This window comes from Chiloscyllium plagiosum, chromosome 24 (genome assembly GCF_004010195.1).
Source record: "Chiloscyllium plagiosum isolate BGI_BamShark_2017 chromosome 24, ASM401019v2, whole genome shotgun sequence".
NCBI lineage: Eukaryota > Metazoa > Chordata > Chondrichthyes > Orectolobiformes > Hemiscylliidae > Chiloscyllium > Chiloscyllium plagiosum.
In genome coordinates this window covers 15,094,737-15,110,242 of record NC_057733.1, presented here as the reverse complement: position 1 = coordinate 15,110,242, position 15,506 = coordinate 15,094,737, and the positions used below count along the sequence as shown (strand labels likewise).

Below are 15,506 nucleotides of genomic sequence, written 5' to 3'. Positions count from 1 at the left end.
TTACAAAACACTTTTTGTAATCAGGAATAAGAGCAGCTCAGCTCAGTCTCTCTTTATTTGAACTGAATCTGCATCCTAAGGATACAAAAAAGATTGTATGGCCTGTGTTCATGTGATACATACTGTTTGAGTGATATCCAACAGAGCAAACTATGCAGTTTGGCATGCTCCACTGCTATTGTCCATTAATTGGTCCATAATAAGCCCAAGTGTTGCTGCTAGATTGCTTTTAAATTGGACTTGAATTCTCTGCCCCAGAGAACTGTGGAGGTGAGATCACTAGTAGCATTTAGAGAGGTGGTAGACATCAGGGATTTGAGGGCAATAATGAGCAGACATGAAAGATGAATTGAGGCTTGAACATGTCGGCCATGATGGTGTTTAATGACGGGGCAGGCTTGAGGGGCTGAATGGCCTGTCTCTATTTCTTACGTCACAATGCTTTAAGAGTCAAATTTAAGGGTACATTATTTAGACAGTGTTAAAAAAGCTCCAGGTGAAAGTGAAGGTAGGATTAATTAATCCCACAATCAAAATGTCAAAATGGCCTCAGAAGAGTCCATAAAAAATGTGTGCCTTCCAGTCAGAATTGGTCAATTAATCTGAAACTATCAAATTAATTTAAGCTAGGAAATGTTACGATACCACAACCTCGACTCTTGAAAGGGGAGTTCAACAAGCAAGACAAATAATTTTATGTTAACAAGAAACAATTTAAGTCAAAGTTTTAGGTAATAAGACAGAAGTGAAATTCAAATATTTATCATAATGAATGGATTATTGAAAGTGAGTGGGTTTGTAAGTACATGGGAAATAATCAGTTACCTGATGATAGCCATTGTAGTCCAGGTTAGGAGGGAGAGGAAATCCTGCTGCCAATAGCACTTCTCCTTCCATCATCTCTAGCTTAATAAATTCCTCCAGGTAAGTTCTGCATAGCCGTCTGTCCCAATCATCTGTGATGTGTCCTCCATACATAATCTCACCAAACAGATAGCGCAGGTCATCATAGGGGACCTATAATGAAGGAAATAGTTATTTAAAACAGGAACTATTGTAAACGCATTGCAGATCCATTAGCTGCATTGAAGATAAATGATGAGCTTATGTTCCATAGGAATGCCAACCAGATATTACTGCATCCATCCTCTCAACAGCTGTCAGACTTGTGAAATTTTCAGTATTGTCTAGGTGATCAGCATCCCAATATCATTCCCTTTATATGTCTACTATATTTGTTTTTCAATTGCATAGCAACCACATCAAGTCTTACAATCTTGATTATCTTCCCTGAACATGGTCCAAGTGCATAATTTAATTGAGTGAACATGCTTCTTTTTCTTGATGAGCCCCAGCAACAGAAGGTGCATCTTAAAAAAAGGCAATGAATCAATTACACATGATGAGAAAGACTTATTTATTTCATCAACATTCTCTGGATCATCCATAGTTGATTACAGAAAGTAACATACTGCCCACGGTTCATTTTACTAGTTAATAGCAATAAAAGAATCAAGCTGATTTTTCTTCATTCACAGTCGGAGCTCTGACAGATTATGCAACAAGCCTAGCTATAGGTTTGACGTTTTCATTGAAAAGTAGAGGAAACTGTCAAAATTCATATCAAACATTAGGTTAGAAAAATTCTGGAACAGTATGAAATTAAAATGGAATTGAGCTTATTGAGTTACCATAAAATGTGTGACCTCGTAATAAAGTACGTCCTTAACCATGACCATTTTCAGATGTATTCTTTCCCAAAAGCGTAGACCACGCACTTGAAAAAAGATTCCAAGACTTCAATTCATTTTGAAGACTGTAGGAAGGGACAAAGTTGAGATCTGACTTCTCCATTTATCTGAAGAAGAAACTAGCTGAGTTACTAATGCTGTAAGTGTCTCCTTAATGCTCATTTATTTTTAACTTGGCTCCTTGTTCAGAGGAGAAAGGAAACAGACCATCCTTAATGAAACTCATTTGTTCACACTTGTATAGATCCATGTTGCATGGAGGTAATCCATTTCTTCTCTTAGCTCTTTGATTTGTAGACCACCTCAGAATGTAAACAAAAAAGCTTTTCTACCCACAATTCAGGAACATTCAGGCAATTTTCAAGACAAACGCCATCATTGTTAAACTTGGTGCAGATGAAACATCTTCGAGGAGAAAGTGAGGACTGCAGATGCTGGAGATCAGAGCTGAAAATGTGTTGCTGGAAAAGCGCAGCAGGTCAGGCAGCATCCAGCCCTTCCTGAAGAAGGGCTTATGCCCGAAACGTCGATTCTCCTGTTCCTTGGATGCTGCCTGACCTGCTGCGCTTTTCCAGCAACACATTTTCAGCTACAGATGAAACATGAAATGCAAGGTCGAGAAAAAAGATACTCTAATCTTAACTGTGATTTAAAATATATTCTGCTGCAATGGGCACATTGCAATTTACTCTGGAGGGCACTTTGGAGCCAATATGGTGAAAAAGTATCAACAGCAGTGGAGTGATAGATAAACATCTATGTTTTAATTAACAAAGTTTAAATTCAGCAAAACAGCAACAAATAACTTGCATTAATGTGGCTTTCTTTCCAACTTTAGTAAATCCAAATGCACTTTGCAGGCAATGAACACTATTTCATGGGAGAACTAACCATTTGGATACAGAACTGGCTCGAATGTAGATGACTGAGGATGGTGGTAAAGGATTGCTTTTCAGACTGGAGGCCACAAGGATCCTTTTAGTCATTTATACAAATGCGAGCATAGGAGGTATAGTTAGTAAGTTTGCAGATGACACCGAAATTGGAGTGTAGTGGATAGCGAGGAAGGTTACTTCAGAGTACAACAGGATCTTGATCAGATGGGCCAATGGGCTGAGGAGTGGCAGATGGAGTTTAATTTACATAAATGTGAGGTGCTGCATTTTGGTTAGGCAAATCAGGGCAGGAATTATACACTTAATGTTATGGTCCTGGGGAGTGTTCCTGAACAAAGGGACTTTGGAGTGCAGGTTCATAGTTCCTTGAAAGTAGAGTCACAGGTAGATAGGATAGTGAAGAAGGGGTTTGGTATACTTTTCTTTATTGGTCAGAGCATTGAGTATAGCAGTTGGGAGGTCATGTTGCGGACAGGACATTGGTTAGGCCACTGTTGGAATATTGTGAGCAATTCAAGTGTCCCTCCTGTTGGAAGGATGTTGTGAAACTTGAAAGGGCGTGAAAAGATTCAAAAGGATATTGCCAGGATTGGAGGATTTGAGCTATAGGGAGAGGCTGGATAGGCTGGGGCTGTTTTCCTTGGAGCGTCAGAGGCTGAGAAGTGACCTTATACAGGTTTAGAAAATCATGAGGGGCATGGATAGGGTAAATAGACAAGGTCCCTATTTACCCCCTAAAGTAGGGGAGTCCAGAACTAGAGGATATAGATTTAGGGTGAGAGGGAAAAATTTAAAAGGGAACTAAGGGACAACTTTTTCATGTAGAGGGTGGTGCGTGTATGAAATGAGCTGCCAGAGGAAGTGATGGAGGCTGATACAATTACAGCATTTAAAGGGTATCTGAATGGGTATATGAATAGGAAGAGTTTGGAGGGATATGGGCATTGACAAGTTGGACCGAAGGGTCTGTTTCGGTGCTGTACATCTCTACGACTCTATTAATGGAATTGCAGTTGCATTGTAGTGTGGGGGAGGAGGGGTGTAAAACAGGATCCAATAAACAGGAATCTGGTCATAGCCAAATAATCTGTTTTTTCATGTTAATTGAGGGAAAATTAAAGACTAGGATATCAGGGAGAACAAGTCTGCTCTTTTTGAAATCCAACACTGAGATGTTTATGTTCACCAACCATCAAGAGAAGCCGATTTGAACTTTTCTTGAGCTGCCAGTTAGAAGCTAACTGTCTGGCCTTTAAAATCAGACAAGGATAGATGGTAGTATGTCGAGTACATACAAGTCCCAACATGAACTCGCTCCTTTTAAATTTTACTCCAAATTAATTAGGACAGTAAACTTGTTAAGAATGTGAAAACACATCAGTGATTTAACTGTGAGGCAGTCTTATGGCAATACCCCAGCCTCAGTCATTAAGGAAGGTGCGTTTATAATATTGGCAAACTGGATACCTATCAACTTGTAAGTTCCAACAGCAGGCAGTAAGAGTGATCAGCACGTGCCATGTGCGAGGAAGAAATTACAGTTGTTACCGTTACTATCCAGACTCTAGCTACAAGGCAAGGCTAGTTTTTTCACAGCAACTAGGGTTCCTTCTCGGGACTGGTTGATTAGTGGCCGGTGTGGAACAGATTGGTGCCAACAACACACGATCCGTGTGCCAACTGGGATGGATTTGCGACCTGCCACCTCACTCAACCTGTTCTGCCAATTGTGGCACTGTGTGTTGGACCTGCCTCTGGCAGAGAAACAAGAGGAAGGTAAACAGCTTCTGTAGATTGCCACAGTTAGAAGCCAGTAACAAATGTGCCCCTTCGGCACACAGCAAGTTAGTTTGTTGTATTAATTATGCATGCTGTCTACTTAGTTAAGTGGGTAAGTGGCCACCTGAGAAGCAAATGGCATTTGCCATGCTGCCTTGATTAAGAAACATTAGGGTAGTGCTTTTGAACATTATTTTGGAACACTTTCCCTTCACAGACATAGTGAAGTCTGTAATGATTAGTATTCTTGCTGTGCTAGGAGCACTGCAGTTGTATTTCTCATTGATGTGAGACGCTTCTGAAAATATAAAGCAGTCACCAGGTAATGAAGTTGGGGGAAATCGACCTGAAATGCACTATTAGTCTGACAGAGGCAAACATACAGATTTATCATAAGTCCACAATGATTAAGAGAGGCCAACGTTACATTTTACACTTATCAACAAGCTGAATTACTTTTGTTCCAAGCTAAAAAATACAATTTTTAGAGCAGACATGCTACAAATTGTGATGGTGACAAAATAAAAAAGCATCTTCATATTCACTAGCAATACTTTGAGAGCTTTCTTTCAGAGTAGAGAAATAAAACCTTGATTGATACTTCAGAAAATCATAAACACGACTTCAAAAGTGAATGTTTGAAAACATTGTCCACTGCGACTGCTATTTGTCCTTTCCCTTGTGTTATGTGGTTTTATCTCCATATCCATGAATTTGGGCTTAAGACAGACTGGTCAAGGAGAAGACAAGTTCATGAACTGTCTTCAGGTTTAGACTTCTTTATGACACTGCTTATTACAAATTCAGATTAGATATATAATACATGGCATTCAGGGATGTACTCTTGTTGCTACCTTAATGAAAGACTATTCATAAACTCTTTCACATAATGCAAGTCAAACTACTTCACAGATTTCTCACTTACACATGACTAGATTTCAAGTTTCTTTGTAGGTCACCGTGTGTTTCCCAGTAAGAAGCAGATCCTCGACATCATCCCAATGTTACTCTAGAGTCCTAAAGCCCTTACACAATAATTTAGAATTCCGACATTGTGGAAGCAGGCTATTCAGCTCATTGAGCCCACAATAACCCTCTGAAGAGCATCCCATCCAGATCCAACCCCCGTCCCTATAACCCTACATATTCCATGGCTAATCCGCCTGACCTATGGGCAATTTAGCAAGGCCCAGCCAACTAATCAGCACGTTTTTGGACTGTGGAAGGAACCGGAGCAACATGGGGAGAACATGCAAACTCCACATAGACAATTGCCAAGAATAGATTTGAACCTGGGACCCTAGCGCAGTGAGACAGCAGTGCTAATCACTGAACCACCATGCTCTTAAAGCACACCCTCTTAAAGTCAATGCCATTTGACTAAGATACAATTGAAAAGAGGATGGCTTCTGCAGTAATTTTCCCAAATTGTCATTGCCACCCAACTGTAGTGGGTAGAAATCCCTATTGGTGAATTCAAGTATGAAGACTTAAGTGATCATGCAGTTTGTTATTGTAAACAATGACACTGCCAAGTTTTAAATAGATTAGAACCTTATAAAGGCACCCCTCTCCCCCAACCCCGTCATAACTATTTTCCTTTTCAAGCCTTTTAGTTGTATTATGTTTTGCACCATAGAAGTGTGGTCACTTCACTCAACCTCACTGTAGTCTCCTGAAGAAGGGTTGAGCCTGAAACATTGACTCTCTTGCTCCTCGGATACTGCCTGACCTGCTGTGCTTTTTCCAGCACCACATTCTATCGACGCTACTTTTGTCCATATAAGCGACAAGAATTGACCATTATTTGACCCGGTAAGGACTTCAGTTGGTGATGCAAGTTGAGGAACGTCATGCTTAGGACTTTGCATCCAGAACTTAATTTAGACAAAGCAGAGAATGCAGTCAGTTTCTGGCCTGCCACCATTCTAATCTATTATGCTCTTCTCCTGCTTCCAGGATTGTATCTGTAATAAATACTTGGACTTAGAGGTTATCTCTATCCCTAAAACACAAGACTGATAAAGTACATGCTTACATCTATTTCCATTGTTATTTCCTCCTGGAATGGGTCACTGACCTGTCATCAGTAGCCATAGCTTGAGCATTGCCATTCCATATCAAGTATAGCGGGCCAGCAGAATCTCCTGCTCCTACCACCGACAATAGATGCACTGCACAGATTTGCAGTTTGATAATTTAACCTCTTTGTCCATATTATGAATGTACCTTCCATATCCATTAAGCCTGGAATTTAATTTGGACCTGGACCTTCTGGTTCAGCAGGAGGAACACTTACCTGCTCTGCTACAAAACTTTCACACAACAAAAACACTGAACAGAAAAAAACATGCAATTTTCTGATCTCCATCTCTTTCCGGTCCAAGATTGTGCGCTGTGAATTCAATAGTTCAGACTGAATCTGTTGCCGTCGTTTATCAGAATAAATGATTAAGTCCTAAAGTGCCAAGGCCCATGAAGCCAACAATAGCCATAGCTGGAGAAGTTGGATATTTGCATTCATTTTTCCTTGCTCATTACTGCTGTTGTCAATCTTTTCTATGCTAAAAAGAACAAGGTCCTACTCCTCATGGTTGTTCCTGATTACATTCATAGGATGCTTTCATGCCCACCCAGGCAGAAAAGCAATAAGAAGTCATTGTAGTCTCCTCCTAAAATATTCAGAATAATATTCAGGCAATAAAAATGAAGACTCTAGATTGGGACTTAGCTAATAAGAAAAGTCATTATATTCGGCAGCATCTTCATCCAGATTTTTTTTGTGAATTGCTGTCATAATTGGCAAAGCTGTATTTAAATTTATTAATATTCTTTACTCATGTGATGTCACACTCATCGGTGCTTATACCTTACTAATTTCTATTCAGCGGTGATGGATGTGTGAAATGTGTAAATTATTAATGATTAAAACTCACGCTTCACTTCTTAAAGAGGGCGGAGAGTTATTTGGAAGTTTAATTGCACAGTATAAATGGCTTAACTCATGCTGTCAAATTTCCCCAGTGTCCACACAAAGTTGTTTTGAAACCTATTATCAGCCAAGTTCACATGAATGCCTTCAATCCCTGGTTAGTGCCTCCAATAAAGTCGGAATAAAGAATATAATGGGAGGAATTAGATATGATTTCGCATTATTCCGAGAGCTTTATAGCTTTGGAAAAAAATAATTTCAATTGCTTTTCATAGTCATTGTCTAACTTGGTGTTTTTCAGTGTGTTCAATTTTGATTAGGTTCCATTTTATAGTTTGCACCTCATTTTTCACTAGAGGTCTTTGTTTAAGAACAGAGAGCCGGAATAAACAGAGGGCTTAAAAAAACTTCTCAACAAACTGTAAAATGGTGAACCATTAGTGCTACAAATATGTATGTAGCAAGAAAATTTGCATAGTCGAAAAGATTCCAGAACATGATTTCATGAGCATTGCTAAGGGATCAAAGCATGGGAATTATACATTATCATGTGATTGTGCTTTTAGCACAAAATCCAGTGTTTGCAATGGGCCCTTAAAAGTATAAAGCTGCCAATCTCTATGCAGGAAATTCTGAAACTAACAACAATGGGCAGCATGGTGGTTCAGTGGTTAGCACTGCTGCCTCACAGTACCAGGGATCTGGGTTCAATTCCCGCCTTAGGCCACTGTCTATGTGGAGTTTGCACAATCTCCCCGTGTCTGCCTGGGTTTCCTCCGGGTGCTCTGGTTTCCTCCCACAGTCACAAAGATGTGCAGGCTAGGTGAATTGACCATGCTAAATTGCCCGTAGTGTTAGGTGCATTAGTCAGGGGTAAATGTAGGGGAATGGGTCTGGGTGGGTTGCTCTTCGGAGGGTCGGTGTAGACTTGTTGGGTCAAAGGGCCTGTTTCCACACTGTAGCGAATCTAATCAAACTGTAAAATGGTGGACCATTAGTGCTACAAATATGAATGAAGCAAGAAAGTTTTAAAAGTAAAAAGCTGCCAATCTCTATGCAGGAAATTCTGGAACTAACAATTCATGGGTGATCGGAATGGGCAGGATTGATGTCGGATGGGGGTGGGAAAGAGAAAAAGGGTGGGCTAATTTTTCAAATGGTGTCAAATTGAAGAGAAATGTTGACAAAGGATTAAAATGAATTGTATTCCTGAGTTTCTAGTTCTTTCATTTCCAAGACTGTGTTATGAAATTTTAATAGTTGCTATCATTTTAATCAGAATGAATTAATGGTGTTATTTTTCAGTCTCAATCAATCACTTTTAAAAGTTCCGGTTACCTGTGAAAAGAATGAAGCCACAAGATTCCATGATTTCAAAACAGAAGAGCATTTTTTATAACTGACACAAACACAGAAAATACTAACTACAATCTTGGCTAACCACTGATCTCATGAAAACCCAAATCACAACTAAAACATGAATTATCAGAGAAATTGTGGTCCATTCTAAACCATAAACCACACATTCAATGGCATGTCTAATTAAGGTCAATTTCATGGATTGGTTCATCAACCCATATCGTATAGAGGTCATCAAGATCAATCAAAATGCCCTTCAACATCAGTCCTCCTTACAAAGTATTTCAACTCCTCTCCTTCTCGGAGCTAGTCTTGACCCCAGCCAATAGCAGTACATAAATAATCACAGAAATGGTCTTCACCAAAATGGCACATGTCTGCAGAGCCTTCTCTATTCAGTCTGTATGGCACATTTCCACCAATATTATCTACAAGTAACAGAAAGAGTTGGAGTAAAATATTTCAGTTTCTGGATCCGATGTCTGCCTTCCTGAGCTCACCTATACTGCAAGACTGGACTCATCAACCGAGATCAAGATTGGATGACTTGAGCTTTTCCATCTGGCCGCTAGCAGTTTCAGTCTGCCCAGTAGTTTTAGTTTCCAATCTCAGTTTCAGTTTTTAGCTTCTTTAGAAACTGAATCAGATTCTCTTCTCTGTTTCCTTTTGCAATTTACAGTGCAGATTCCATCCCAATGGTTTGTCAATTCTTGAAGAACCCAGACTCGTGAAACCATTTCAAACACTGCTAGAAAAGTTGGTTACTTGATTTCATGTTTGCTCGTGGTAATCAATCTTTCCTACGCTAAATAAGATCTCAGGGACTCCTTCCTTATGGTTGTTCCTAATTATATTCATATAATGCTCTGGGAAGTTTGAATACTAGGGCATTTAGGAGTGGTTCGAAAGGTGAGTTATAGAGAGTTTGGATATAAATTTAATATGATTGGAAGCCGTCCGAAAGCTGGGACCTGAAAATAATAGGGTATGATGATTAACATGTTATTGAACTGTCTTGACCCTTAAAGTGCATTTAAAAGATGAATAATGCTCAGTGTTTAAGTGCACATCAAATCTGTACAATACTTGCTTGTTCAGGCAAGGATATCAAGGGAAATGCAGAAAAAACGTGGAAATGGCTCTTGCAATCAATGATGATTGAGTAGGAAGGTGGAAAGACTCAAGAGGCTATTATGCCTATTACTGTTTGTGTGCACCATTGCAAAAAGATATAAGGCTGTGGAAAGATGGTGAAATAGAGCAATCAGCATGTATCCAAGGCTTTGAGAACAGAATGCAGTCCCCAATTGATTCCTTTTCGGCACATCAAAACAACATGAGGTGAGGATGTAATTTAAATACCTAAATATTGAATGGAAAAGACAAACTATTAAACTTTTAATCTGACTCTTGAGCCAAAAACAAGAAGGGACAATGACATCAAGTGAAAAGAACAAGTTTAACACTAAACTTAGTCAACATATCTTTTGGATAAAATGAGATGCAGGAAGTAGATGATGATGATTGGAATAACGCAAGACAGTTGAAATGGGTGAATGTTTGAGGCAAGAAGCTATGGGAATTGACCAAAGAAGGATATTTATCTGGCAGTGATCTTTTCTCTTGATTAGGAGGTTGAGAACTCCAATCCCAAAGCAATGTGAGATTTTGCCAAATATAGAGGGTAATAGTGGAAGAATGCTTGTTGGACTGGAGGCCTGTGACTAATGGAGTGCCTCAGGGGTCGGTGCTGGGCCCATTGCTGTTTGTTATCTATATGAATAATTTGGATGAGAAAGTACAAGGCAAGACAAGTACATTTGCTGATGACACTAAAATAGGCGGTAACATGGGGAGTGAGAAAGGCTATCAGAAATTGCAGCAGGACCTGATCAGCTGGGGAAATGGGCTGAGAAATGGCAAATAGAATTTAATATAGATAAATGTGAGGTCTTGCATTTTGGAAAGTCAAATCAAGGTAGGAGCTTCATGGTGAATGGTAGGGCCTTAAGGAGTGTAGTGGAACAAAAGGATCTTGGAGTTCAGGTTCACAGTTCTCTGAAAGCGAAGTCACAATTAGACAGGGCAGGGAAGAAGGCTTTTGGCACACTGGCCTTCATTAGTCAGGGCACTGAGTATAGAATTTGAGAAGTTACGTTGCAGTTATACAGGACGTTTGTGAGGCCGCACCTGGAGTATTGTGTTCAGTTTTGGTCACGTTATTATAGGAAGGACGTTATTAAACTGGAAAGAGTGCAGAAGAAATTTTCATGGATGTTGCTAGGACTCAGCTGTCTGAGTTAAAGGGAGAGGTTGGACAAGTTAGGTCTTTTTTTTCTTTAGTGCGGAGGAAACTGAGGAAGGGCTTTATAGAGGTGTATAACATCATGAGAGGCATGGATAGGTTGAATGCACTCAGTCTTTTTCCCAGGGTTGGGGAATCGAGGACTAGTCAGTTTAAGGTTAGAGGGGAAAGAATAAAGGGGAAAGAATAAAAGGGAACCTGTGGGGCAGCTTTTTTACACAGAGTGGTACACATACAGAATGAGCTGCCAGCAGATTTGGTTGAGGCAAGTACATTGAAAGGCATTTGGACAAATACATGGATAGGAAAGGATAAGAAGTGGACAAAGTGCAGGGGTTAGCATGGACAGGTTTGGGCCAAAGGGCCTGTCTCCATGCTGTAGAACTCTATGACTGTATCAATTGATTGTAAAATGAATTCCACAGTTCTGATTACAGAGGAATAGACAGTTAGGTCCAGACTGGTTGCTGCCTGGCCCCCTGTTTGCTCTTGGATCTCGATAAAATTTCATTGAAATATGTGGTCAAAGACAGAAATGTTAATGATGATCCCATTGTACAGTGGCTACACATGCCATAATCCCTCCACACACCACAAACCAGCAGTGAGACTGATTCAATTCACTTATGCACATTCCTTCCTTTGCAGGCAGTGCACCACCTGTGTGCTGTCTATGAACTTGTATGAATCATGTGCGCATAAAACACACTGTTGAATCACTGCATCCTCAGCAGAGAGACCATATTTGTATGAGGCTAGGACCACTCAAAGCTAGCTTGCATTACTTAAAAGATACGGTGAAGTTCTGGCTGGAGTTGGTACTGAAACTATTTGTGGAAGTCAGTCAGATGGGCAGGAGTGAATTATGGTGCAACAGGGGAGACAGCAGCTGATAAAGTTCCTCATATTGCATAGATACAGTGAAGGAGCTAGAGAGAAGGGTAGATATATTGGGCCTTTGAAATACACTTTGTGAAGGCAGTGGGACTAGCCTAATACAGAGAACAATGCCATGAGCCAAGCTCCAATACCACATACCGCATAAAGGAATACATTATAAAAAATGAAATGTTGCTGAATTTGGCTTGAATCTCACATTGAGAGATCCACCCAGAGAGAGGGAGAGACTTTTAAACAGTGAGTACAGAAATATAATTCTAATGCTGTAATTTCAGGGTTAGGATGTCAGTAATGACATTTTCTGAAACTCAAAAGAAATTACTGCCGGATATCCATCATTCTCCAGATAATTGACTCAATATGTGTTTCAACAGCAGTTTGTGACATTCAGTGGTACACAGGAAGTTATTCTAAAACTGTGATAATTACAAATTCCACCCCCAGTCCCGAAGAAGGGTTACACCCGAAATTTCGACTTTGTTACATCCTGATGCTGCCTGGCTTGCTGCGTTCTTCCAGCCTCCTGCCTATCTACGTTAACTTGGTTCAAGCCAGCACAGGATGCATTCACTTGTGCGGTTTATGTTAATATGCTTTCCACATCAGCAGGTTGTTTCTACTCTCAAGGTTCCTGACACCCATTCCCTGTGAATTTCTACTGAGCCAACACAACAAAGATATCTTGCAGTGATGTTAGTAGCATATTAAAAGACCAAAGTACAAGCAGCTGCAACCTTGTTACTGGGAGAGGACTTTTTTCAGATGACTCATCCTTGTTTCAATATTATCAAGACAGAAAGAAGCAGCTGTTGGAAGTGTAAAAGCGCATACCTTGCAGATATATACACAGGAGATACATTTCTACAAACTATAAAAGATTATCTTCTCTGAGAAACAATTAATCTTCAGACTAATGGCATCAACAACATTTTAAACAGTAATAGCTAAACTACATTGAGTAGCTTAGTAATAAAAACATTACGCTCGTGATTGTGTTATTCGGATAATACTTCAGAGGAGGCAAAATCATACATTAGCATTGCATGTTGAGAATTTCAAAAATAAAAAAATTTTAAAAAAAACTAACTGTAAAACTGACCATGAAGCTATGTGATGATTGTAAAAACAAAATTAGCTTGCTGTTGTCCTTTAAAGAGAGAAACCTGTCATCTTTACTCAATCTTACACCTATGTAATTTAAGTGTCATTCAAAGTGGCCTCAAAAGACATTGGTTGCATCAAGGTCCATTGCATCTCTCAGGACAACTCAAACTGAGCAATAAATGCCAATCGTTCCGGTGACATCCGCACCCTGAGAAGAGTGGAGTTTGCACATTCTCCCTGTGTCTGCATGGGTTTCCTCCGGGTGCTCCGGTTTCCTCCCACAGTCCAAAAATGTGCAGGTTAGGTGAATTGGCCACGCTAAATTGCCCGTAGTGTTAGGTGCAGGGTTAAATGTAGGGGAATGGGTCTGGGTGAGTGCACTTCGGCGGGTTGGTGTGGACTTGTTGGTCCGAAGGGCCTGTTTCCACACTGTAAGTAATCTAATTATTATTTTAATCTGACTAAGTGCACTGACCTAAGGCAGTAGAAGTAGCCTGCTCCAGTTGACCTTGGCATATGAGTGTGCAATGTTGACAGTGTGTTGCTGGAAAAGCACAGCAGGAAGGGGTCCGGCCTGAAACGTTGATTTTCCTGCTTCTCTGATGCTGCCTGATCTGCTGTGCTTTTCCAGCAACACACTCTCAACTCTGATCTCCAGCATCTGCACACCTCACTGTCCCCTAAATGAGTGTGCAATGCCAATCAGGACCACCGTGTGGCTGGATAAATCCTGCCATTATTCACTTTTCTGCCTGGGTCGACTGGGCCTATTTGGACTCAGTTGGATGAGGAAGCTCATGAGAAGCAGCGCTTGTCTTAAGCAAGACACATTTCTTTGCATAATAGCAATCACATACAAGTTACATGAGTAGAGAGACCTTGTAACTAAGAATATGAAGAGCTCTGAATGTTCCACCTGTTTTCCGCAAGATCCTAAGCTGTTCTGCTCCTTCCCATCCAAAGTCCTTATGACATCGTCAGACTGGGTGGAGCTTAATGGGAGTCCTCCGCATTAACCCTTTCAGAGCCATCACTTTATATAAGATACCTTAGGATCCTTGTACTAGCAAGAGTAAGAACTGTCAGGGTTCTTGCTCATTGAAGATGTGTGTACGTTGTGTGGGAATCAGATCAGATTCTGCACCATACCATTCACACTGTTGTCAATGTTACAATACCTGCTTAGGCAAGCTGAAGAAATATTTATAGAAATTTAAAGGCAGAACCTTCCCCAAAATATAAAATCTCTAGATCGAAATACCCCTAAACCATGAACATAATCTCAAATTGTAAAACATGTATAAGCCAAACCTCAACACAGCATATAGAGGTGAGCTATCCAGATAAGAGGAAGCTAATTGTAATGTTGACAAAATTTTGAGGTGAACTCTGATTCATTGAAAAACTGGAAGGAACATTTATCACAGATGATGTTGCAGGGTAACTGCTAATGCCTAATGCAATTAGAGGCTTGGAAGAGCCTTAATCATAAACTATAGGATAGAAAGAGCATTCATACATCACTCAATGAGCTTGTCAGATAAGGAGTGGTTGAGGACTCTGGGTCTGTACTCAGTCAAGTTTAGAAGGATGAGAGGGAACTTGATTGAAACTTACAGAATATCGAGAAGCCTCAATAGAGTGACCGTGAGGAAGATGTTTCCAGAATTAGAAGAGATTTGCAACTGAGGGCACAGCCACAGAGGGAAGGGATGATCCTTTAGATGAGGAGACATTTCTTCAGCCAGAGGGTGGTGAGTCTGTGGAATTCATTGCCAAGGAAGGCTGTTGGGGTGAGTGCATCAAATGTTTTTAAGACAGAAATAGATAGGTTCTTGATTGGTAAGGGGATTAAAACTAACAGGGAAAAGGCAGAAGAATCAGGATGATTCTTCAATCAACCATGAATGAATGGTGGAGCTGATCTGATGGCCAGCTGGCTTAATTCTGCTCCTCTATCTTATAGTCTTATGGTATAATCCTGAAACCGGGGATAACACATAATGGGCTATGGATTGTCTTCTTTTCTGTGGTGAAACAACATTATGTCCATGCAGTCTTGTGTAGATTAAGGATTAAACAAAGGATTAGAGGAGATGTTAAACACCAGATGGATCAGCAAGGTGATAGCAAGAGACATATTTGTATTATGAATCATCATAAAAGGAGCATAATATGAGAATGTGTTTACTGTGATCAGGAGGAGGAATTTGGAGTCTAGTCACCTCTGAATCCAGGTCCAAATTCAAAACAAGTAACAACCAGTACAAAGTAGGGCCTCCTCCTCTAGCCTAAATTAAAAATCCACAGACTTGCCCCAAAAAGAGGGTCCAAGGAAGTTCCTGTGGATTGAAGAGTGAGGCTTTAGCTCAGGAGTCTTTGACAAGGAGGTTGAGTGAAGTGATTACGCCACAGTTGAAGAGGGTGAAGACATGACTGCCAAGCTGGTTCAGTGTGCTAAGTGCTTGATGTGGGAGGTC

General features: G+C 40.3%; 1 protein-coding gene across 3 annotated transcripts in view; it reads right to left on the bottom strand.

The window, feature by feature from the left end:
- Window positions 1-15,506, bottom strand: part of LOC122562034 (dynein axonemal heavy chain 9-like) — a 508,505-nt gene that overhangs the window by 50,003 nt on the left and 442,996 nt on the right. For all 3 annotated transcript variants that reach the window (XM_043714478.1, XM_043714476.1, XM_043714477.1), the window contains one exon: window positions 826-1,017. In XM_043714478.1, the coding sequence (XP_043570413.1) occupies window positions 826-1,017 (192 nt within the window). The remainder of the gene's footprint in view (window positions 1-825; window positions 1,018-15,506) is intronic.